The 23,500-nt window shown below is 40.4% G+C and overlaps 1 protein-coding gene across 4 annotated transcripts in view; it reads right to left on the bottom strand.

Moving 5' to 3' along the window:
* The window catches only part of nlgn2a (neuroligin 2a), a 239,238-nt gene that overhangs the window by 104,079 nt on the left and 111,659 nt on the right, over nt 1-23,500 (bottom strand). For 3 of the 4 annotated variants that reach the window (XM_005750026.1, XM_005750029.1, XM_005750028.1), the window contains one exon: nt 12,695-12,748. The exons of the other annotated variant lie outside the window; for it this stretch is intronic. In XM_005750026.1, coding sequence (XP_005750083.1) covers nt 12,695-12,748 — 54 coding nt within the window. The remainder of the gene's footprint in view (nt 1-12,694; nt 12,749-23,500) is intronic. 4 annotated transcript variants of the gene reach the window in all.

Below are 23,500 nucleotides of genomic sequence, written 5' to 3'. Positions count from 1 at the left end.
TGCAATGTCATCGTTTTGCTTTAAGCAGACGGCGTTCAGCCGGGACAATAAATTTTACAGATAAACTTTTACAAGCATTTGGTACTCAGCACATTGTAAACTCAAATATTCCATATATTTAAACAGATTAACCAGAATAAACTTGAGATTTTTCAACAAATAAATATATAAAATGATAGTATTACTTATTCCTTCTAAGGGTTCCTGTGTAACATTTTTACTTTTGAATGAATGAGATTATGTTTGATTAACATAATTGTTTTGCTGATTAAGTAAGGACTTAATTTGAGTCTGAACTAATTACATCAGTGGCATTGGTGTGTTTAGTTAATTATTATGGAGCATTTATGGACCAAGAAAGACACGAAGAATCTGACAGCCAAAAGAGACCTGTTTGTTTTTTTTGTTTGGTTTTTATTTCTCTTAAATATGTAGAGTTGTGAACTATGAAAGCTCCAGGTGAAGTAGCAAAGTTTACACATGAGATAAATAACTTTTATGTAATCGTCAAACTGTAACATCGTGGGTTCAGTGGGTTATTAACAATCACTCTGTTAGTACTTACACTGCTAGAGATGCTAAGATGAAGCTTAAAATAAAGGCCTAGAAATCTAAAGGTTAGTCTGTCCCACTGACGCCAAACAAGGGTGAGCAAGACCAATGTAACAAGTAAAAATTCAAATAATTCTTCAAAACTGTGCAAAAAACTAATAACGTAATTTTAAAGGTTAATGAAAAACGTGGTAGTAGAACACAGCAAAAGAAATTTGTGATCTTCCTTAAAATAAAGCTTAAAATAAATAGTTACATTATTCGGTACTGCATTGCTTGTGTGCAGTCTAATAATTAAAGTCAATAAATGCATATTTTTGTTTTTGAAAAAATTATTATTTTTTAATTCTGTTAAGCACATCCCACGGGAGAGGTGAATGGAAACTGTAAAAATATTATATAATGACCTAATTTAACTGTAATCAAAAGTATTACGCAATTGTGTAATTGAAGCGGACATTTAACTTCTAAAATTATCAAATAAATCTTTTAAGGGATCAGTTACTCCACTTTTCAGTAACTGAATTTACTCAGTTGGGTCTACTATACAGTAATTATTGTAGTAACTGGTCATTGGTACTTAGTCCAGTCCAGTTTTTTTCATATATATGATGTGATTTTTTTTTATTTGTACACTGATATTTGGAACGATACAAACACAGAACAGAAAATATGTTGAAATTCAGAATCATTTGTGCAATAAAAGTGTTTTTATGACTGTATTATATCAGAAGCAACTTTATTTCAACATTTTTATTGTAGACCGCAGACAATGTAGAGACAGTTATTTAATAAGAACTTCACTTCTTTCTCTGTATTGTCGATTTGTGTACTATTCCTGCTGTGAGTGTTTCCTGCTTAGTTAGTGGATTGTTTATAATCTAAAGAGGCGTTTCATTACAGACACAAGTAGAGCCAACACAGAGTAAATATTTGTTTTGTTTAGCAGGTGGATAAGATTAATTAATATATTTGTTGCTTAATATTCTTAACAAGGTTATTATATGTCAGCATTGTACTTACCACACATTCTTTCGTTGCCTCTTAAGCAGTGAAAAATAACACCTAATGCAAGTTTAATCCAGATGCTTTTATTTTTAATCAGACCTCCTTCATTTTGTCCACTTTAATTATTCTCATATCATGGCTCATTTTGTTTAGCTGAACTCAGCCAACTTATACATATATTATTCCAAAACAGACTTAAAAGTGTCACATGTGCATGTACTCACATAAACTTAAATTACATTGCCATGAAAAAATATTTACCCTCTGACGTCTTTAGTTTTTTGCATATTTGTCTCACTTAAACGTTTCAGATCATCAAGCAAATTTTCAATTATTAAAGAAAGATAGCCTGATTAAATACAAAATGCTAATTTTACATGATGATTACATTTATTAAGGGGAAAACAAGCTATCCAAGTCTACTTGGCCTTGTGTGAAAAATTGTGTAATTTCTGTGTAATTGCCCCCTAAACCTAATAACTAATTGTGCCACCCTTGGCAGAAAAACTGTAATCAAGCGTTTGTGATAACTCGAAATGAGGCTTTCGTGTCGACGTGGAGGAATTTGCAGAACTATTTATTCAACCACACATGGACGGCCAGTTCAAAGTCACGCCAAAGCATCTTACTCTGATTGTTCAGGTCCGATCCCTTTCAACATGTTCTCATCCCAAAGCGTAACATATCACGCCATGTGACAACACGTCTCTATGTTATGCGTTCGGAAATGTCAGGAAACATGAGAACCATTTGGAATGAATCTACACGTGTACATTTCATTTTACTTTCTCATCATGAATCGCTTAGGAAAACACACTATCTAACACGATTAAGGTTGTAGTTAAGGTTAGGGTTAGGGCTGGAATACATGGCTGGAGCGTGTGTTACCGCCGGGAGCGTCATTCTATTCCATCCATAATCCAGCGCGTATCATAGGGATGTGGAAGGGTACCTTTTGCGCTCCTATGGGACACCTCGGAACGTGACAAATCGTCGGTATGTTACGTGTCAGGAATGAGAACAGTCTGTCTCTTCAGACTTTTTCCCCCCAGTCTTGGGGATGATTGAGGGGTTTTTTTTGGCAACTGCAAGACGACCTTTTTCATCTTTTTGGTCAGCAGTGGTTTCGCCCTTTTACGATTACTTTTACACATAGTGCCAGTTAGGAATAGGTAGCTTAGTTATCTTAATAAATATACTCATCATTTCAAACTTTCATTTTATATTAAGTCTTTTTTGACTTTTAGAATTTGTCTGATGATCTGAAACATGAATGAGGCATATACTTTTTCACGGCACAGGCAGCCGTGTGTGCTTGACATCAGCATCAGAATCACGTTTATTGGCCATGTATATGCACAGACACAGTGAAATGAATACCACAGAATGTACATAAGGTGCAGTTGCAGTCTGCTAGTGGGAGCAGTGTGACAGTTCAACTGTTTAGGAGGGAGATGGCGAGGGGAAAGAAACTGTTCCTATGTCGGGTGGTCCTGGTCTGCAGGCTTCTGTACCGTCTGCCAGAGGGCAGCAGGTCAAAAAGTCTGTGTCCAGGGTGTGAGGGGTCTGTGATGATTTCCTCTGCCCTTTTCCTGGTTCTTGAGAGGTACAGGTCCTGGAGGGAGGGCAAGGGGGCGCCGATGATCCTTCCTGCTGCCCGTACAGTCCGCTGCAGTCTGCACCATACCAGATTGTAATGCACCATACCAGATTGTAATGGAGGAGCACAGGACAGATCCAGTGTAGAACTGGATCAGCAGCTCCTGTGGAAGACTGTACTTCCCCAGTTGTCTCAGGAAGTACATCCTCTGCTGGGTCTTTTTGAGGATGGAGTTGATGTTGGTCTCCCACTTCAGGTCCTGGGAGATGGTGGTACCCAGGAACTTGAAGATCTCCACAGTCGACACCGGGCTGTCTCATATGGTGAGAGGGAGCAGTGTTGAGGGATGTCTCCTGAAGTCCACTGTCATCTCTACAGTCTTAAGCATGTTCAGCTCCAGATCGTTCTGACTGCACCAGAGTACCAGTCGCTCCACTTCCTGCCGATATGCAGACTCATCACCATCCTGAATGAGGCCAATGACGGTGGTGTCATCTGCAAACTTCAGGAGTTTAACAGCCGAGTTCTTGGAGGTGCAGTCATTAGTGTAGAGGGAGAACAGTAGTGGTGAGAGGACACATCCTTGAGGGGCACCAATACTGAGGGACTGAGTTTCAGAGGTGATCTCCCCCGGCCTCACTTGCTGCTTCCTGTCTGTCAGGAAGCTGGTGATCCACTGACAGGTAGCTGGTGACACGCTGAGCTGGGTGAGTTTGGAGGAGAGAAGTTCAGGCACGATGGTGTTAAAAGCCGAACTAAAGTCCACAAACAGGACCCTGGCATAAGTTCCCGGGCGGTCGAGGTGTTGCAGGATGTAATGCAGCCCCATGTTCACTGCATCATCCACCCACCTGCATGTTTGGCTATATCCTCTAACAGATGTTATGATAAAAATGCATTTGAAGGCCAGTGACTGCTCTTAATATCTATGTCTGTTTTATGTTCTGTGCAAAGATGCAGATGAGCCACTTAAGAAGACCGCGGCTGTTAAAATATCTCAAGAATCTTTAGAATATAAATGGGACTATATTAACTGCGTAATGTGGGCAAGTCACAAAATTATTACCTGTTACATCCCAACTCATAAGCCGCAGCATGAAATAATTATTACAAATGCGGCAAAGGCTAACAGAATAATTGTGTCAAATATCAACCTTTGATCACTTTGTTTGATTAATGACACTATTACACTGTAATTTAAGCAGACGGATGGTTCATATTCGTGTGCTTAATAATCATGAAGAAAATTGACTGCATTATTGGAAAAGGCTTTCATTAAGTCCACTATATAATTTACATAGATAATGTCTGAAAAAAAAAGACATTTTGCTCTTCAAAGGAAGCTAATCAGGCAGGGAGTTTAGGATATTAAAGTAATAAAACAAATTCAAAACAGCAATACTTTCGTTTTTCGTTGGTGTTACTACTGAGTGAAAAGCATTTTCTTGAGTTTAACTGTATCCTTCATAAAATGTCCTCATTACTTTTTTAATATGCTCTCCTTTTTTTAGCTAGACAAAAAAAAATCTAAAAGAAGGAGCCACTGATTTATGTTAGGGAGATTAAAAAGAAGTTATTCCAGCAGGAATAAACATTAATGTGTCTTCACGGCTGATTTCTAAGGCAGAAAGCACTACCTGCTTTGGTCTAGGTACTTTGTAGCAGCATCCCGCCAGAAAAGTGAAAATAACCAGCAGAATGTTGGTCCTTCAAACATCACCATAACACAAACAGCTACACAGAAACCATCTTGGTTTTCTTGATTTGTTTTCTAGCTTTCAGTGTCACCACCAAAGATCACTTTTCTTTTCCAAAGCTGTAGCGAAATGATTATGTCATCCAGTGAGTCTGGTGGATCATACACTAATATTTAACGAGGGAAATCATCGTAAAATCACTGCTCGGGGTTTTCATTAGTGCTTTTACCTTTTTTAACTGATTATGGACAGTGAACACTGTGCTGAAATGAAAGATAATAGCTATCATGTTATCATGTTAAGATATTCTTATGTTTTCAAGAAATGTAGCTGTAACTGCTTGCATGAATCAAAGCCTCTTTTTATTCATAGCTATATAAATGGTGATCCGAAGCGTTTTCTGTGAGGTTAGTTTTGATGGGATATTTCCTTTAAGTAGTAGGTCTTATTTTATGGGGGTTTGGTCTTTTTTGTGTGCCTCTGTGCAAGTGAGACTGTGTGTAATTGTGTGAGTGTGTAATTGTGTGAGTGTGTCACAGAGGTGACATTGTTCCTGGCAGAAATATGTTCCAGGTTTGGGGCTCAGGTGGCTCTGGTTTGTCTCTGATCAGGGCTGACACACAGGACAGCACAGTAACACACAACTGCTGTCTCTTTCTTGATTTAGCACAATCTCACTGTGGTTTGTAATTCCCTCCCCTCTCTCTCTCTCTCTCCAAACACACAAGCAGCTCTAAGCTCTATCAATCTTTCGGAACATTGATCGCGAACAGCACGGAGGCCCGATAGCTTTTGCTTTCTCACACCTGATGCAAAAAGCAGGGGTCGGCTTTGTTTGAAGCTGTCTGCACTGGTCAAGGATGCATCTTGAGTGTACTTATAGTAAGCACTGTTTTACTTGAAAAGGCCTGCTTGTGAATACACGGCCAGGAACATCCTGCTTCAAAGCATGCACATTTGAAAAGGCTGTTGAAAGAATGAGGACAAAATGGTGGCTAAAACAGATGAACTGACTGTGCGGGCTGTTATCAGACAAAAGCTGCCCAAGGATTCGCCAGGTTTCTTCACTTAAAGGGCCACGGTGGCTTAGGTGGAGAGACACACTTCAACTAGCTGTCTTTTATCTACACAGGGAGCAGATGCTCAAGTATGGAGCCTGATGTATTGGAACAGCATGTTTCTACAAACCAAACAGAGATGACCTCTCATATTCTTAAGTTAAACCAAGGTCATCTGAGGTTCTCATGCATGTTTGAAAAGAGAGGGCCGAGGAAGCAGGTTGCAGCTGACCACCACTAAATCGTGCTCACCAATCCTTCACAATTAACCAGCCAGAAATTGATTAACAATTATCATCTAATCAGACACTTAACCTGGATGGCATTATTGTGGCCTTGTACTAAAGTGAGGAACCGTGAAGTCATGTTGGCACTTCTTTTATCTACTTAACACTGCCAAAATTAGTGACAACATATCAGTGATGCTTGAAGAAGTACCCTATGTATTTGTTACTTCTATGCTGGACTGCTATAGTTCCTTATTATAATGTGGTTGTCCCTGAAAAGCCTTCAGTCAGTCCAAAGAGCACCACAGCGAGAGGCCTAAATGGGACTAGTAAGAAAGATCATTCTTGTTTCATTTCAGGGTCTCCGTTAAATCCAGAACTGAATTTAAAATCCTTTCTATATAAAAAGTATTGAATGATCAGACCCTGTTATGCCATTTAAGGCTTACTAGTTGTTCCTAGACTTTCTAAAAGTAGAATGGGAGGCAGAGCCTTCAGCTTTCAGGCCCCTCTTCTGTGGGACCAGCTCCCAGTTTGGATTGGGGAGACAGATACCATCTCTAGTTTTAAGATTAGTCTTAAAACATTCATTTTTTAAGAAAATGGATTAAGATTAGGACTTGATCTGGATTACTGTTTACTGTTTAAAAGGCTCAGGGTCCTGGGGGACCAGGAACACTGCTTCTTTACTCTATTTTTACTCCTAAATGTGATTACATGCTACTAATAAGATCCAAGATGGAGCCAGTGTGCTCGGCAAGCCGTCTCTTTGAGCTCTGTCTACTGTTTGCTATCCTATTTTCTCAGTGTTATCCTGATGCCTTTGCGCTTCTAGCAATGGCTCAGTTTCACCATTGTCGATATGCAACTTGTCATAACCAGTGATTCATAGGCATGATTACCAATCACAGAGAGTCAAGGAATGGCTGCAATCTCAGCATTGTAAGATGGTGAAAGATGTACTCTTAATTCTTAATCCCCCCTCCCTCAGTTTAAAGATAGTCATTTGCCACCTTGACGCCCAGCTCAAACTAGCAGTCCTGCTTGTCCAGGATGTGTACATCTTCATCATTGAATGTTACTGGACTGTAGAGTCCTGATCTGAACTGTTAGCTGTTTTATTCCATGTGCTTTGTATTAAACTGTATCTGCTATATCCCATAGTTCGTGTTTTGTTCTACATATTGTTCGGGGTCTCTCTGTGCTCCTATTTTCTGTCTTCTATTTGCTGTCACATCTGCCTTCCCTGAACCTTATTCTACCGTACTGCATTACTGCTGAATAGATTTGGTTGGCTACACAAAGGTAGGATGATTGAATTTTTGGAGTCTAATGCTTCCAAGAGGTTTTGGATGGTAGGTACTGTGTGGGGAATCTATTTGGTCAGCTGTAGCATGGTGGTGAATTTGAATAGAGCTACAGTGGGGCAAAAAAGTATTTAGTCAGCCACCGATTGTGCAAGTTCCCCCACTTAAAATGATGACAGAGGTCAGTAATTTGCACCAGAGGTACACTTCAACTGTGAGAGACAGAATGTGAAAAAAAAATCCATGAATTCACATGGTAGAATTTGTAAAGAATTTATTCGTAAATCAGGGTGGAAAATAAGTATTTGGTCACCTTAAACAAGGAAAATCTCTGGCTCTCACAGACCTGTAACGTCTTCTGTAAGAAGCTTTTCTGTCCCCCACTCGTTACCTGTATGAATGGCACCTGTTTGAACTCATCATCTGTATAAAAGACACCTGTCCACAGCCTCAAACAGTCAGACTCCAAACTCCGCCATGGCCAAGACCAAAGAGCTTTCGAAGGACACCAGGAAAAGTATTGTAGACCTGCACCAGACTGGGAAGAGTGAATCTACAATAGGCAAGCAGCTTGGTGTGAAAAAATCAACTGTGGGAGCAATCATCAGAAAATGGAAGACATACAAGACCACTGATAATCTCCCTCGATCTGGGGCTCCACGCAAGATCTCATCCCGTGGGGTCAAAATGATCATGAGAACGGTGAGCAAAGATACCAGAACCACACGGGGGGACCTGGTGAATGACCTGCAGAGAGCTGGGACCAAAGTAACAAAGGTCACCATCAGTAACACACTACAACGGCAGGGAGTCAAATCCCGCAGTGCCAGACGTGTTCCGCTGCTGAAGCCAGTGCATGTCCAGGCCCGTCTGAAGTTTGCCAGAGAGCACATGGATGATACAGCAGAGGATTGGGAGAATGTCATGTGGTCAGATGAAACCAAAGTAGAACTTTTTGGTATAAACTCAACTCATCGTGTTTGGAGGAAGAAGAATACTGAGTTGCATCCCAAGAACACCATACCTACTGTGAAGCATGGGGGTGGAAACATCATGCTATGGGGCTGTTTTTCTGCCAAGGGGACAGGACGACTGATCCGTGTTAAGGACAGAATGAATGGGGCCATGTATCGTGAGATTTTGAGCCAAAACCTCCTTCCATCAGTGAGAACTTTGAAGATGAAACGAGGCTGGGTCTTCCAACATGACAATGATCCAAAACACACCGCCCGGGCAACAAAGGAGTGGCTCCGTAAGAAGCATTTGAAAGTCCTGGAGTGGCCTAGCCAGTCTCCAGACCTCAACCCCATAGAAAATCTGTGGCGGGAGTTGAAAGTCCGTGTTGCTCGGCGACAGCCCCAAAACATCACTGCTCTCGAGAAGATCTGCATGGAGGAATGGGCCAAAATACCAGCTACTGTGTGTGCAAACCTGGTAAAGACCTATAGTAAACGTTTGACCTCTGTTATTGCCAACAAAGGTTATGTTACAAAGTATTGAGTTGTATTTTTGTTATTGACCAAATACTTATTTTCCACCCTGATTTACGAATAAATTCTTTACAAATTCTACCATGTGGATTCATGGATTTTTTTTTTCACATTCTGTCTCTCACAGTTGCAGTGTACCTCTGGTGCAAATTACTGACCTCTGTCATCATTTTAGGTGGGGGAACTTGCACAATCGGTGGCTGACTAAATACTTTTTTGCCCCACTGTACATGCTCAGGAACAACTGCAGTGGTTATAGTTGGCTCACTGGTGTAACCAGTTGCCTGACACCTCTGATACTAGGTTACCCCTCCCAATTAACAGCCTAAAGACCAGGGTTGAGTTGGTGAGTAGTGGGACTGTTCCTCAGTTTTCCACTCTTGCAGAGCCCACTGCAGCGTGACTTGCTCCTGACTTGTAGGTGATTTTGAATATCGGTTCTTCGGAAGCTCCTCCATTGGAATCATTTGATCAGTGCTCAAAGGACTATCACTTACAGATTGTTGAACATTTTGTTAGCAACTTGTTATAGGAACACTGTTTGACCTTTGTGTTAAGACTACAGGTCACCTTTGGTTAGGGTCATTTGCTACTTAGCAAACTTTCCGTGTAACCCTTCACAGGTGTAACCATATAGAGGCAGCTGCCATCCGGTTAAGGTGCCTAGCATATAACTGTTCGTTTTGCATGTTTTTTTAGTTCATCCTCCCATCTCAAATATGCTCTAATTACTAAGGTTGCAGAGAAGGTAAGTGACAGTACTACAGGCCAACAGTGGCTGTCAATCTAGACTCTTAATATATGACAAGTGCAAGAATAATGCATTTTGGCATATTTAGTGATTTGTGTTTGGGTGCCTGCTTGATCCTTCCACTTGTTTTGGTAGGAGCATTCTCACACCCCACATGGCTGATCTTGCCACTCAAAGCTTCCTTTCACTGTAAGTTTTTTGTTTTTTTGGTTAAAATCTACGTGGAAATCTTTTTTTGTTGTTCTTTTTGTCTGAACTTTGAGCTGGTTCATGACAGTGTCTCTGAATCATTTCCAGTAGAAGGATACTCAAACAACTGGCCATTATTATGCCGTACATCTATTACAGTATTTTTAGATAATAGTAGCAGTCAATCTTTCACTGTGCATTGTTCCCCAGTAATGCACTTTTCTCGAAAATAAACAGCTACTCAGTAAAACACTGCTTTCTATCAGATGTTGAAAGTGCCAAGACATGCGAATTGGATTTTACTGCTTTTAAGATAACTACCAGCCAGAGCACCAGTTTAAATTTAATTTCACATGTCAGGTTTTGAAAGCTCATTCTAATTTATGTTTTAAATATTTTTAAAACATCCACTCCGGTTTTCAAAACAAAAGTGCTTCAACAATAAAGCATTTTAAAAAAAAATCACTATTGCACAAAGTTTAAAGGCATTATTAAAATGACTTCTTCCTCCTTCACTGATCATAAAGGCAGGTAATGTCTAAAATGTTTACTGGATGAGTTTCAATCCACATAGGTTTTCTTTGTATGTGGACTGCATATTTCAAGTATGTTGCATAAGCAATCATGACTGGCCTCCAAACTACTTTAAAATTGACCTTGTGTGTTCATGTCAAACCTTTTAAAGGTTTCTCCCTTCGTCAGATGAATGAAAAAAACTCTGCAAATATCCAAAGGAATAAACAGCAAGCCAAACCTGTCTTTGAGTGAAGAGTGGTTTTATGTAAGTCTCTTTTCTTTGGATAAAATATTGGGAAAACAACACATTTTAGTCACGGCAATTATAATCAAAAGAAGACTGATACGTCCAGCATCAGTTATTCATGTCTAACGACACAGCTCTGTCCTACATGAGGCATCAGCACGGATCAGTGATAACAGACACTGAATGAGTTAGATACAGCGTGGAAAGTGGAGGTGGGTTGCAAAGCGGTGTGCAGATGTACTTTTAAGCAGGCTAAACCAGCTTGTAGAGCTTGCCCAATTACTAAGGTTGTGTGAGACAGCAGACTGGATGTATAGAAGCGTATCAGCAGAATCAGCAGCTGATGTGGGCTAGCAATGAGATGGTAGCTGAGGTTGACTTTCTGACCTGCCTGAAATAAGCCTATGCTAGATTACAATTTATTGTAATGATTTGGTATTTTTTCAAATAGAGTAATGATCAGGGGTGCTGTAGAAGATTTTTGAAACATTTTGAAACCATATTCACCTTAGATATGTTATGAAGAAGACTATAGTTGAATGAAGTATGTGCACAAAGAAAATGCTTTATAAGCTGATCTTTATTAGGGGGATTTGGATTTAAATTAAACACTTCTAAATGCCTGGCTGTGGCCCAGGTTACCAGTGTAACTAAAAGGCTGCCAGTATTCTTCACAGCTATGTGCATGGATATTGCCGAGCAAAGATGAATATAAAGAGCATGTTTTTTTCTTTTTGTTTGTTGTTTTATTTAGACAAGTTTTCTGGATGTGTATTTTAGTGTGGGGACAGGTAAGTGGGGTTTTTTTTTCGGTGCTAAACTCCGGTTTAGGAGTTTAGCAATGCTAAATTACTGCATAGGGATTAGCAGTTCCCAAATCAAATGAGGTTAATTGCACATTGCAACAGAGGGATGAGAGACGTATTTAGAGGATGAGGGGAAAGGGGGAGGAGGGGCGTCTCGACTGGCCGCGACTGTGTTCCTGACTGTGGCAGCTCAAAAAAACGTTGTGTCTGTGTTTGATCACCAAGAAAATCCTCCTGTGTCAAACTTCCTCCGACTCCCAACTTCAAAAAAAAAGAAAAAAAGACCCCAAATCAAAGAGCAAGAAAAAAATCCACCGCACAACCCTCAAAATAGCATAAAGAGAAATATGTATCAAAATATCATCAGTCATCTTTCTCCAAGAAACAAGTCCAAAAGAATAAGGAATGATTGTGTGTGTGTGTGTGTGTGTGTGTGTGTGTGTGTGTGTGTGTGTGTGTGTGTGTGTGTGTGTGTGTGGGAGGGGGAGGGGCGGCAGATGAAAGTGCAGATAAAATCACCTCCGTGGTATCAGTGCTGCAGGTAGGAGATAAATTAAAAGCAGGCTGAGAGTTCTGTGCCCTTATTCCAACAGCTTATTAGACCTAAATCTTCTAAAGCGGGGCATGAGTGTCCTTGCATGTCCCCACCCTCCTTTTCCTTTTTTCCCCTAACTTGATTTGATGTTATCATCACTGACTTGGAATAGAGCTAGCTTAATATTTGCGTAGCTCCTTATTCAACAGCAATTTGATCCTTGAGCCGGAGGTTGAGGCGCAATAATAATGCACCTCATTGTGTAAGCAGGTCTCAATAGGTGCTTTGTTGCTCAAAATCCTGACAACAATTTGGTTTCGGGGACAATGCCGTTCAGCTGGCCAATGTATTTTCAAGGGCACGGTGTTGATGGTGGTAGTCGAGGCCGGCTATTATTAGAGAGCAAGAAAAGGACCTCTGGAAAACAGTGGAGATGGCTTAATAATGGGTATCTGGGTTCCATTAGCCAGCCGTTATGATCATCCAAGGTTAGCTGAGGCTAATGATTTGCATATGAAAGACAGCTTTTTAATTGCAGCGGTCAGCACATACACTTACACCAACACATCGGTATGCATCTGATGTTCCAAAGTCCCACCTAGAAGATGTTTCACCTGTGTGTGCGTGTGTGTGTGTGTGTGTGTGTGTGTGTACACATCCCCCAAAAAGACTTCAAAACAAGAAAAAAGGAAAAACATGCAACAAAAATACCTTCGTCTCGAGGCTTGTTCATTGAAGATTCATCGTGTTTTTTTGTGAGCGGACCTAGGGTTAAGAAAAAAAGGGGGGAAAAAGAGAAAAGAGAAAATTTCAAAAAAGATTACTGGCAAAAACCGAAAAAAAGAATATCAAAAAAAGAAAAGAAGCAAGAGCAAAAAGGACAAATCAGCAAGAGTTCATGTTTGCTTATTGTGTGTGTGTGCGTGTGTGTGTTTTTCCTTTAAAAAGAGTACCAAAAACAAAAACAAAAGGCATCACAGACACAGATTTATCACAAGAAAAGACACAAGATCAAAGAAAACTGGTTCGGATTTCCTTTTCTCCCCCTGCAGAAGAAAATGCTGCCACTGTTTCTGGGCCCCTGGTTTCTCTCTCTCCTTTAAACCCTTTTTTTTTGTTCCTGAGTCTAACTTGTATTGTTTTTGTTGGAAGCTGGGTGGGTGGAAGGGAAAGGAGGTGGAAGGTCGGGGTTGGGGTTGGAGGAAGAGGGGGGAAAAAGGGAATGTGGATTAATAAGACCTCGGTGGTTTGAAGAACAGGACCCAGCCCTTTCCTCCACGCAGAAAAAAAGAAGAAAACACCTACAGGACGGACGGCAGGTTTGGGTCCTGATGCTCAAACCTCAAAATGTTAACGCTGAGCATTTAAGCAGCGAGAGCACCCCGAAAATCTCCACGGGCTGCTGCACAACATTAGTCAATTAGAGCTTTTTAGAAAGACACACAAAGACACCTTTAATTAGACAGCACGAGACAATGACCCTGGAATGTTAAAAGGCATGTTAAACATGTTTCAGATAAAACAGGGAACAGGTGCTTCAGCATTTTGGAGGGTTTTTGTGAGTGCATGTGTGTGTGTGTGTGTGCGCATTATTTAGTGGGTAAACCACAGCGTTATTCCCCAGGCGGGTAAATAATTACATAACACAACAGCAGTGTGTCAATTTGAAATGACAAGTAAGCGTGGTACTAATTGCGCAGAGGAAAGCAGGTAAAAGGTGAATGTAATTTGATCCCCATCTACCCAAGGGCTGTTTTTTTTTTTTTTTTTTTGTAAATTAAATGAGCGGCAAAGAGAAATGCAAAAATGCAAGAAGATGGACAAAGAGAGAGATCTGCACAGAAAGAAATCAAAGAGAGAAAAAAAAACCCTTCTCATTCGTTGATGGAGCCTCACTGTGACATCAAGTCTTTTTCTTCATCAACACAAAGTGAGAACTTTTTCCAAAAAACTACTCTGTAGATCACGTTGGCTTTATCCTCCACCCACCTGTCAGGTTTCTGAATGCTTCGGTCACGTCCAGCTCAGATCTCACAGGAAAAAAAAAAGGAAGACAAATGCTTTTTCTAGTTCCAGCAAATGCTACGTGTGCATATGGTTCGCCTCGTCTCTCAGAAGGTGAGCGTTTGTAGAAAATACTCTTCACCTCGGCGCTCAGAAAAGTAAGTACTACAGCAAGATACTCCCTCACCTTTCATCACTTTGGCTTTCATCTGATAAATCCACTTTTTGAACTTGAGGTTTGGCAGAGGACCTTTTTTTCTGAAGGATTTGTGGGGAAAAAAAGAACTTATATAACAACAACTTACTGAGAGTATCTGAAATTCATCAGGGGGAAATATTGCCGGTGCGCAAACTACAAGGTGAATGCTGAATGTCAATTATCTGCTAACAACCGGGCAGATATAAATGACTAAAGTCTAAGGAACACTTCACTTCCAAATAGGAGATTTCAAAATAAAAGTCGTTATGAAACTATTATAACAACTTTTGGAGCTGAGTAACATAGTTTATGTTTGAACTATGATGAAATCAGCGCCGGTTAAAAAAGATATCCGGTTTTTAAGTCTGACATCATTAGCCGCTTCAGGTCCCAACGTCAAACGAACACTGTGGCATCACTGAGAGTTAAAAACGTATCTAAAACGTATCTAAATTCTTTTATCTTTAATAAAATGATCAGCGTTGCTGCTCTACCAGGTGTAACAGTTAACTTTAACATTTAACAGAGTTAGAAGCTAGCAGGGAGTTAGCTCGTTTCCACCTAAACACAATATTCCATGTTCTGACTGAGAGATTTCTGAAAAATTTAATACATGTAGCTCTGATGTCACTTTCGACATAAATGAAGAAAGAAAACTAAACAGCAGTGACGTTTGTAGGGTTACTGAAGTTGGGTTAGCTACACAGCTATGGTTAGCATAATATAAACACAGCGAAGCTGGAGGATGAACGCTAACTTTTTTCCAATTGATAAAAGTTAACATGAGGGTTCCCGATGGTTAGGGACAAATGCAGGATGCTGTAAATGGATCAGACTTCAGCCAGGAGAACAACTGAGATCGTCCATCCACAATTCAAGGTTAGTCATTAATATGCTGCTGCATGGGTTGAGCTGTTGTTACATCGTAAGGTTTTAAAAGCTTTAAAATGAATAGTGGTAATAAAAACCAAGAGTCCGACAGTGATCACTGACTTTTTTTAGGGGCTTGTTTGGATAAGTAGAATGAGATACAAAGCATTAAAACATGTTAAAAACACAACAGCCGTAATAAACAAGGAGTATTTTGGACCCAGAAGCAGGGTTCATACGTCATCACTTAAAGACCAGATAGAGAGCAAGTTACAGCATTATAGGAAGGAATTATAAAAAGATAAAGAGCTCATCCTCCCTGTTATTATAAATATGTATTTAATATTTTTGATTTTTATACTCTAAAACTTGGCTGACTTGTGCTTCTTTAACCCTGTAAAGCCTGAACTGTTAAATAATTACCAGAAAATTATATATTTTTTAATATGGAGTGTGTTTTTTTGTAACTTCAGACAATAAAAAAATTAAATAACACTTTATATATGTGTGTTTTAATTTGTGTCACTTTTTAGTAGTTTGCTCACAGTAGCACTTTGTGTGTCTGAGAGTACACATCAGGTTTTTCAGGACAAGAAAAATCACACGGGAGATGTAGAAGTCTCAAAAACTCATGTATCATATATGATATGCGTTCTATTACAAGGTTAAAAGTGTTTCAATCTAGAATGTGTTACATTGCACCAGATTTATAGGCACAAGGTCAGGGGTGATGGTATACATCACAAGTGTCAAATTCAGTTTCAACAGCAGCTACGCTGGAGCAATCATATCAAGAGCTCAGTGCATACAGTTTAACATGCTTTCATTTTAATCTAGAAAGGATGTTTCTTAGAGCCTTTCCAGTTAAGCGCCTCACAAAATACTCTATTAGTTTACAACAGCCCTGTTCACAGCCTCACCATGATAGTGCGGGGCAATTAATAAAACCAAATATAACCCGATTATAAAGCAATCAAATGAATCTTTATGTGCACATCTGTCTGCAAATCTTAGCAAGCCTGCTTCAAAGGCCTGAAAAAGACCAAGGCATCTCAATAGTTGTGTAAGAAATGTCATTTAAAACAAGAAGTCAGAGATCTTAGTTCATGGAATATACATGTCCACACGCTGTAGCTTTCTGCCATGAAATTGGTCACACAAAAATGGCACTTGCCTTCACAGCTCCATCACTTTGAGACTTGGGCTCAAAGCACAGACTATTGTGCTGTAATTGCGCGTCTTTTATGTCTTTGACTTTGTGAAGCCTCTGTTCCTCGTCTATGGCTCCAAATCTTTACTAGTTTGTGGATTTCAAAGAGCACAATAACAATGCGAGTTATGTTGTTTGAGAACAGAAACTGTTTGCACCAACCCAACATCAGATTTTTGCTGTATTCTCTGTTAGCTGGCCATGAATCGCTGTGGAGACGGTTGTTGGTGTGTTGGTGTGCTAAAAGTGAAATGTGGGCCAGGTTCAAACTTACAAAGGGCCAGATCTGGCCCGTGGGTGTGGATCCTGACACATGATTTATAGAACTGTAACACAGAGACATGGATTTACAATCTGAGCGAGGTTAGGACAGAAGGCTTCGTCATGTGGACAACATTATGCTTTTACGAAAGTTTATGAAAGTCCTCCAGCAGCTAATGCTGAACTCATCTGACATATGAAGCCTTACAACCTCCACACTAGTGTAGTGCCATTCTACCACACAAAGTACAGTGGAGGTAGTATTTAAGACCGTAACACGTTCAAGTGAAACAGTGAACGTGTTACAGTTGCTGACTTTTTTGGACACAAACATGGAATTCCTTCTTAAACACAATTTAAGTACTTACATTTTAAAATACAAACTGCTTTCTTGTTTTGAGTAAATTATTAGAAAAGACCAACAAAAAGAGTTATGATGACTAATTTAATGGAAACTCGAAGACTGGTCACCTAAAATCAGAAGGTTACAAGTATTTAACTAGTATCTACCACATGGAAGCTGATTTTTCAAACATTTCCACTTATATTTAAAATCCTGAGGGTGAAACATCTTTTGTGGCATTTCCAAACTAAAAACTGATTTTGCTTATACAACAAAAAATCCTGGGAGCTGAGAGTCACCAGTTAGATCCTTGAGAATGGAAACTCTTTAGTGGAAACAACACCAGTGGAAACCTGAGTAAACTCCATCCTTTTGTTGACACACGTGGATTTTTTTTTCCTTTAGTGAAACACGTGAGAGTAAAAATAAGCCCCTGACTGACCACTTCATTGATCAAGTTCAATATTAGCTGTGGGCACAAAAAATCAACCAATGTGATTGACGCACATCAAAACGACGTCACGAAAAGCTGTGAAAAAAGTTTAAATGCTGAACTGCTTATCAAAGAAACAGGAGCGAGCAGGGATTTTTGGGTTTGGTGGCTGGTGGGGCTGTGACAAAATGGGAAGTAAGTAAAATCAAGCAACCATTACCAGCAACATGCTGAGGAAAAGTGTAAAAGTGTAGCTTGATTGACATCTTTTCGCAATGAGTGGGCGAGGAGCTGAGCACTGAGAATCAAGCTATTGGTGGGAGAAATAACTGGTCTTCCTGACGTTTTAAGGCCTTTTTTTCCTCCCCACAATCAAAAGAACTGCAGTGATGGGCGTGTGAGCAATTTCCTGGAGAATCAAACCCTAACTCCATCAACCCCATTTACCCCCCGCATGCACTGACTGCACCTGTAGAGGCTAAAAATACCAGCACATGTCATTAAAGCACACCAAAAACAGACAGAAGGGATTAACACCGCACAGACTAGTTCAGCCCCAGGACTGAAACAAAGACATCTGCTAACTCTTAGAAATAAAAAAGCCTAATGAGGCTTTTGTGTACACTTTTTCAGATATTAAGATGTATTTTAATCAGGCATGCTACATAAAGCAGTGGCTAAGAATATTTCAGACCTCCAGTTGTTTACACCCTCTCTTTTTACACAGACCCATCCTTTTATCCTCCCCTCTTTCCTTCTTCCTCTGCTTTCGTTATTCTGTTTGGATCGTGGGTCGACCGCAGCTCGCTTTGAAGCCCGTTATGTAAGGTTTCAATTTGGCTCCACTTCTCCCGATGGCCAGACCTCTCCAAAACATGGAAGGTGCATGCAAAATGGACTGTTAGGACACACTGGCAATGGAGGATGTGAGGAGATGCTCACAGATTCATGCACAAGGTGCGCACAGCAAAGAAGATGGGGGAAAAGCCAAAGGTGGTGGAAACGGTCCTTATTGTGTCTTGCATTGCTGAACATATTAAACTATATTATTTGTGCAGCTGTGTTTGACATTTAGAGAAACAACAGGTTAAACAGAGGATTTTGTTTGTCATTTATTGTCTTTCAGTGTGTTCAAAAAACATTTAAATCATTTGAAAGTTATAGCACACATAGACACGGTCAAGACTATCTGCTGAAGTTTGAATGGAGAATGTGTAACAAAGGTGATTTAAGTGAGTTTGAAGGTGGTTGGTTGTTCGTACCAAACAAACTGGTCTATTTCAGAAACTGCTGATCTGCTGGTATTTTACCCCGAAAAACAAACAAGCAAAAAAAACCTCACATATGACCAAGAGAAAATATCCAGTCAACAGCAGCTCTGTGGTAAAAAAAATATCTTGTTGATGCAAGACTACAGGAAAGCAATAGTAATTCAAATAATGACTTTTGCAGAGGAGCATCTTTGAACAACAACCTTAAAGCTAATGGGCTACAGCAGCAGAAATCCACACCAGGGCCTACTCGGATCAGCTAAAAACAGGAAACTCAGGCGAAATGGTAAATAAATATAAATAATATCTGTTTTTAAAGGGTCGATAGCTTTTGATGCAATTACAAGTTTCAAAAGGAACATAATTATTAATTAAGCTTTTATTTTGGTTAAACTCCATCTGATGCAATGGGTAACAGAGCCCTGTTCATTGCTTGGATTTATTTTTTTTTTAATAATGCTATATTTTGCCCTGTTTTGTACATTCATATCAGTCTGTGTGTACCACACCAGTTGGTGTCATTATGCGATTTGACGCAGACTGAATTCCCAAACACCGGAGAGACTTATTTCTTTGTGTTTATGGATATGAGTGAACGTGCGTAAAACTGTTTATGTGCCGCTGCGCGAGTAAGTACGTGTTGAGTAGCTCATTTAGGCAGTCCGGCGTGATCTACGAGGAAACGTTAGTGTGCCTGACAGCCTCTGAGTGAGCGGCGACTGTGCAAGAGATTACGCGTGTGTCTGTGTGAGACGGTCGTAAAGACGGGAAGATAGGATCCCACCATTGTCCTCGAGCTAAAGTATAGCAGCAGAAATGAAATGAATACCTCAATCGGATTTGTGAGCGAACAGGTTAGAGATGAGCAACGGGGACGGGTGAGAGTCGCTCACCCACATTCCCCTATTTTACACCTTGTAAGTCCTTGTTGTGGTGCGAGTGCATGCGTGTGCAATAGAGCTGCACAATGGCAAGATGTACAGACAATCAAGCAGCCGGGCAGGCAGACATATAATGCTGCCATTTATCACGCAGCACAGCTCCCTGAGCCGCTAAACTCTGCATGCGTATGAGTAGCGCGTGGGCTGGTCGCACATGAGTAGCTGTGACTACATTACAAAACAACTGTGAAGTCCATTTTTGGATGAATGGCAGTTAAAGTCGGAGCCACCGCGAGCTTGGCGGAGCTTCTGTCCTTTCAGGTGATGTTCAAAATTCACACATCAGAAATATCCCGAATGGATTTACACAGCCGTCATTAGTCACCCTGTCAAAAGTAGTTTTCCGGCACTCCCGCGTCATTAAGTCTCAATTCAGTTCTCTCAATTAAGTGAGGTGATTTGCATGACTGTTTATCAGACAACACCGGCGCGCGACGCAGAATTCGAAGATGTAAAGTGCTCGAACCAGAGGCACTGTGAAATCACACCGCTCTTTAATGTTGGAGGAGGGCAACAAAAATTACAAATCGATTTAAAACTGGACGACACAGAACAGGACGGGTGCGACAAGGCCCTTTTCCAATCAGATGCTACAGTGATCTGGCTTTTTTTGATTGAGAAGACTAAAATAAGAGCTACTCTCTTTCTCTTATGTCTATCTCACTTAGCACACAGTAACCTTGCCTGTCGGAGTGTTAGGTGAATAATAGGCTTTGTGGGGGATTTTTAAACCAACGGAGAAAGATAGATGAGGCTGTCATGCTGCTGTCCCATGATGCTCAAGGCCACCAGAGGGAAAACCACAGCACACTAAATTTTAGCAGCATGTTGCGCCAGGGTTATGAAAGGTTATTATTTTTTCGTGAAGTTTCGGCTCTCACATGCCAAACTGTTTACGAGACATTTGTGCATTTTCCTAAGTTTTAAAAGCAAAACATAAAATAAAAATAAAGAAATAAATGGTAATAGAGATGAAGCTGCATGCATTATTAAAAAAATTGGTTACATCTCCATATTTTAGAAGTGCTTGATAACTTAGGGATTATGCTGCCCATCTCCTAATTTTGAACGTTCGAATTATTCATAAGACAAGTGCGCACTCAAGTTCTGCTTGCTCTCCATCCTTATTTTGAGCTATGAGAAGTAGATCTGTTGTGCTTGAGCTGGCTTGGGCAGGCTTTAATCTCATTCTGTATTCTTCTCAGGAGAGTATATGCACATAAAAAGAGGGTAAGAGATTTATGCGTGGAAGGTTCTGACAGCTTATTATTGTTTACATCTGTATACCACTTGGGTTGTTTCCGAGGCATCGACTGGTCAAAACTGACAGGAAAAAGTGGGACTGGGTGATGTGTTTTGAAATTCATGAATAAAAAGTGATTCATAAGATGTTCAACGTTAATAAAAATCATTTAAAGTGCACCTAATGTGCTCATTTTATACTTGGACTCAGTTGGAGTAGCTCTGTATGATCCACTGTTCGAAATGATCCATCCTACACTGGGCCTCGGTCCAATCCCTCAGCTGTGTCTCAAGTAAGCTGCTTTAGCTCCACCCCCTTTAAGACCACATTTCTGTATTAAATATGGGCATCCACCACTGCAGCAGTACACACACTCATTTATTTCAACTACCCATTAATGCAAATATGTTGAGTTGCATGGCAGCGACTTAGTTCATTATTGTTCAACCAATTTGCTGAATTTCAAAATTGAGCATGAGAATGGGGGGAAAAAGGCGATTTGAGTGTATTTTAATGGGGCACCCTCCCCCTACCCTCGCCACCTCTTTAAGCTCTTCCAGAGAGACGCCAATGCATCCTCAAGTCAGCCAAGAGATAGAATCTCCAGCATGTCCTTGGTCTTCCCAGTTGGGCTCCTCTGAGTTGGGCATGCCCAGATAACCTCAAAAGGTGTCTGCGAGGTATCCTGGTCAGATGCCCAAACCAGCTCAATTGCCTCCTTTAAATTTGGAAGAGCTTTTCTCAAAGTCCCTCGCAGATAGGGTGAGCTCCTCACCATTCATGTGCAGGGTGTATCCTGCCTCTCTCTCCATGGATGAAGAGAATGGATGTAGAAACGTAAATAACGCGACTATATTCACACATCTGGAAACTCAAAGTGTAAGTGTCCTTCCAAATATGTCTAATTAGTGTGAGTTAATGTACTTTACATTCATTACTAAGGTTGTATTCATCTTGAAATTACAACTTGCAGAATCTTATCAATGCACACTGTATACTCCACAATGACAAAGCAAAGCCCGCCTGCCAGGACTCTTTGTAAATTTACTGCTGCTGCTGATTTTATGGCTCCTTAAGTTATTACACTGATCTGACAATGTAGTACTCACTGCTTTGCTTACAGAAACCCAACTGTGGACATTTCTACAACAAAATCCATATTGTGATAAAGGTTTCAGCTGTGCTTCGGTACAAAACAAGACATATATCTCAGTATTTTCCATAAAAAGCAAAAAGTGAGATATCAAAGGGACTTTTATTTAACAGAGACCGAACAACACAAAATATTTAAAACTAGTTCTGCTAGGAGCTGCTGAAATTTGTAGCAATCTTGTTAAAGCCATGCAGTATGTTTCTTTTCAATAGTACCCATTTCACTGGGTAAACTGTTTGCTCTCAGTTGGGAATAGCGCCTTGTCCCCTAAGGAGGCAGGAGCACCGACCGGCACAGAAACCGAGGCCACGGATTGCTGTGATCACACTGAGCTGCGAAACTGATTTTAGTTTCCTAAAATAAATCGATATTGACTTAAGTGCATGTTAGATTTAGAACATTTTCACCTTTTACTTGCTGTCACACTGATAGGGAAATGAAGCCGTTACACTCCACCAGACTGCACTGAGGAAATCTGCAGTCTTGCCTTGCAAAATACAGGAGCTGTTCATGTACTGCTTGATTGGTTGGTTTGTGATAGCGTGTAACTTTGGACTTTAGGTGGAAAAAACACAAAGTAACCAATAGTTTTTGTTGTTGTGACGTTGTTAAGAAAATAGTCACTATTTTTGAGTGTGGTTGTTTGAATGTAAGCTTTCTAAATATAAGATATCATAGACTGTTGGGCCACACTGTCTCCCTCCACTCTCTGCACGAGAGCTTTGAAATCGTGCAGAGGGAAAGCAGCGACAATATTGTCTCATTTTAATTCTCTCGAAGTTACATAAATATATTGTACATTTAAAAATCAATACAGCGTCCAATGTATGTAGTAGATAATCTATGTAGTAGATAATATGTCAGCTAATTAAGATGCAAAGTGAGAAATAACTGCGCCATAAAGCAGCCCATTATGAGTACACATGCTTCCGACTCAGAGTCATTTCATGGTAGCCATCATTCTTTCTGCCCCTCCTCCTTCCTTTTCTTTCTTTTTATACAATCTATCTTTTCCATCCTTCTATTTCTTTTCCCTTTTCTCCAATACCGTTCCCCCTCTCCTTCCTTTTTGTACACCATTTTTCTCTCGCTGTCAACTCTCTCTCCCCTTTCAGTCTCTCGGTGCCTCATTCTCAAGCTTCAGACTGAGAGCCTGAGAAATATCGATCCACCCTGGCTGAAGGGCCAGAATCGAGTGGGCAAAAAAAAAAAGGAAAGAAAGAAAAAAGAAGGATGGAGAAGACATGGGAGAATAGGATGCTGACACAAGGTTTTCACAATAATGCGTGTACGAGAGAGACAGGAAAGACGCAGTAAGACGAAGCTGAAAAATAAAAAGAGAAAGAGGCTGATATTTGGACAGGTATGGGGAAGTAAATGAGAAGAAAAGGTTGGGCGTGTGTGCATGTGTGGTTCAGGTGGGCATGTTATGAATGAGGGGAAAGGTGGAAAGCATGGCTGGAGGGTATTTGTAAAAGAGGTGGGAGTTAAAGGAAAAAAGTCAAGGAATGAGGCAAAGGAGCTGAGGAGGGAAGAGGAAGTCTGGGAGGAAAACAGGATTCTGAGAGGGGAAAAAAAACTATGGATGA

This window comes from Pundamilia nyererei, unplaced genomic scaffold (genome assembly GCF_000239375.1).
Source record: "Pundamilia nyererei isolate P.nyererei 1_Seehausen unplaced genomic scaffold, PunNye1.0 scaffold00260, whole genome shotgun sequence".
Classification (NCBI taxonomy): Eukaryota; Metazoa; Chordata; class Actinopteri; order Cichliformes; family Cichlidae; genus Pundamilia; species Pundamilia nyererei.
Note: the sequence above shows the minus strand (reverse complement) of the source record. Positions and strands in the feature narration are given on the sequence as shown.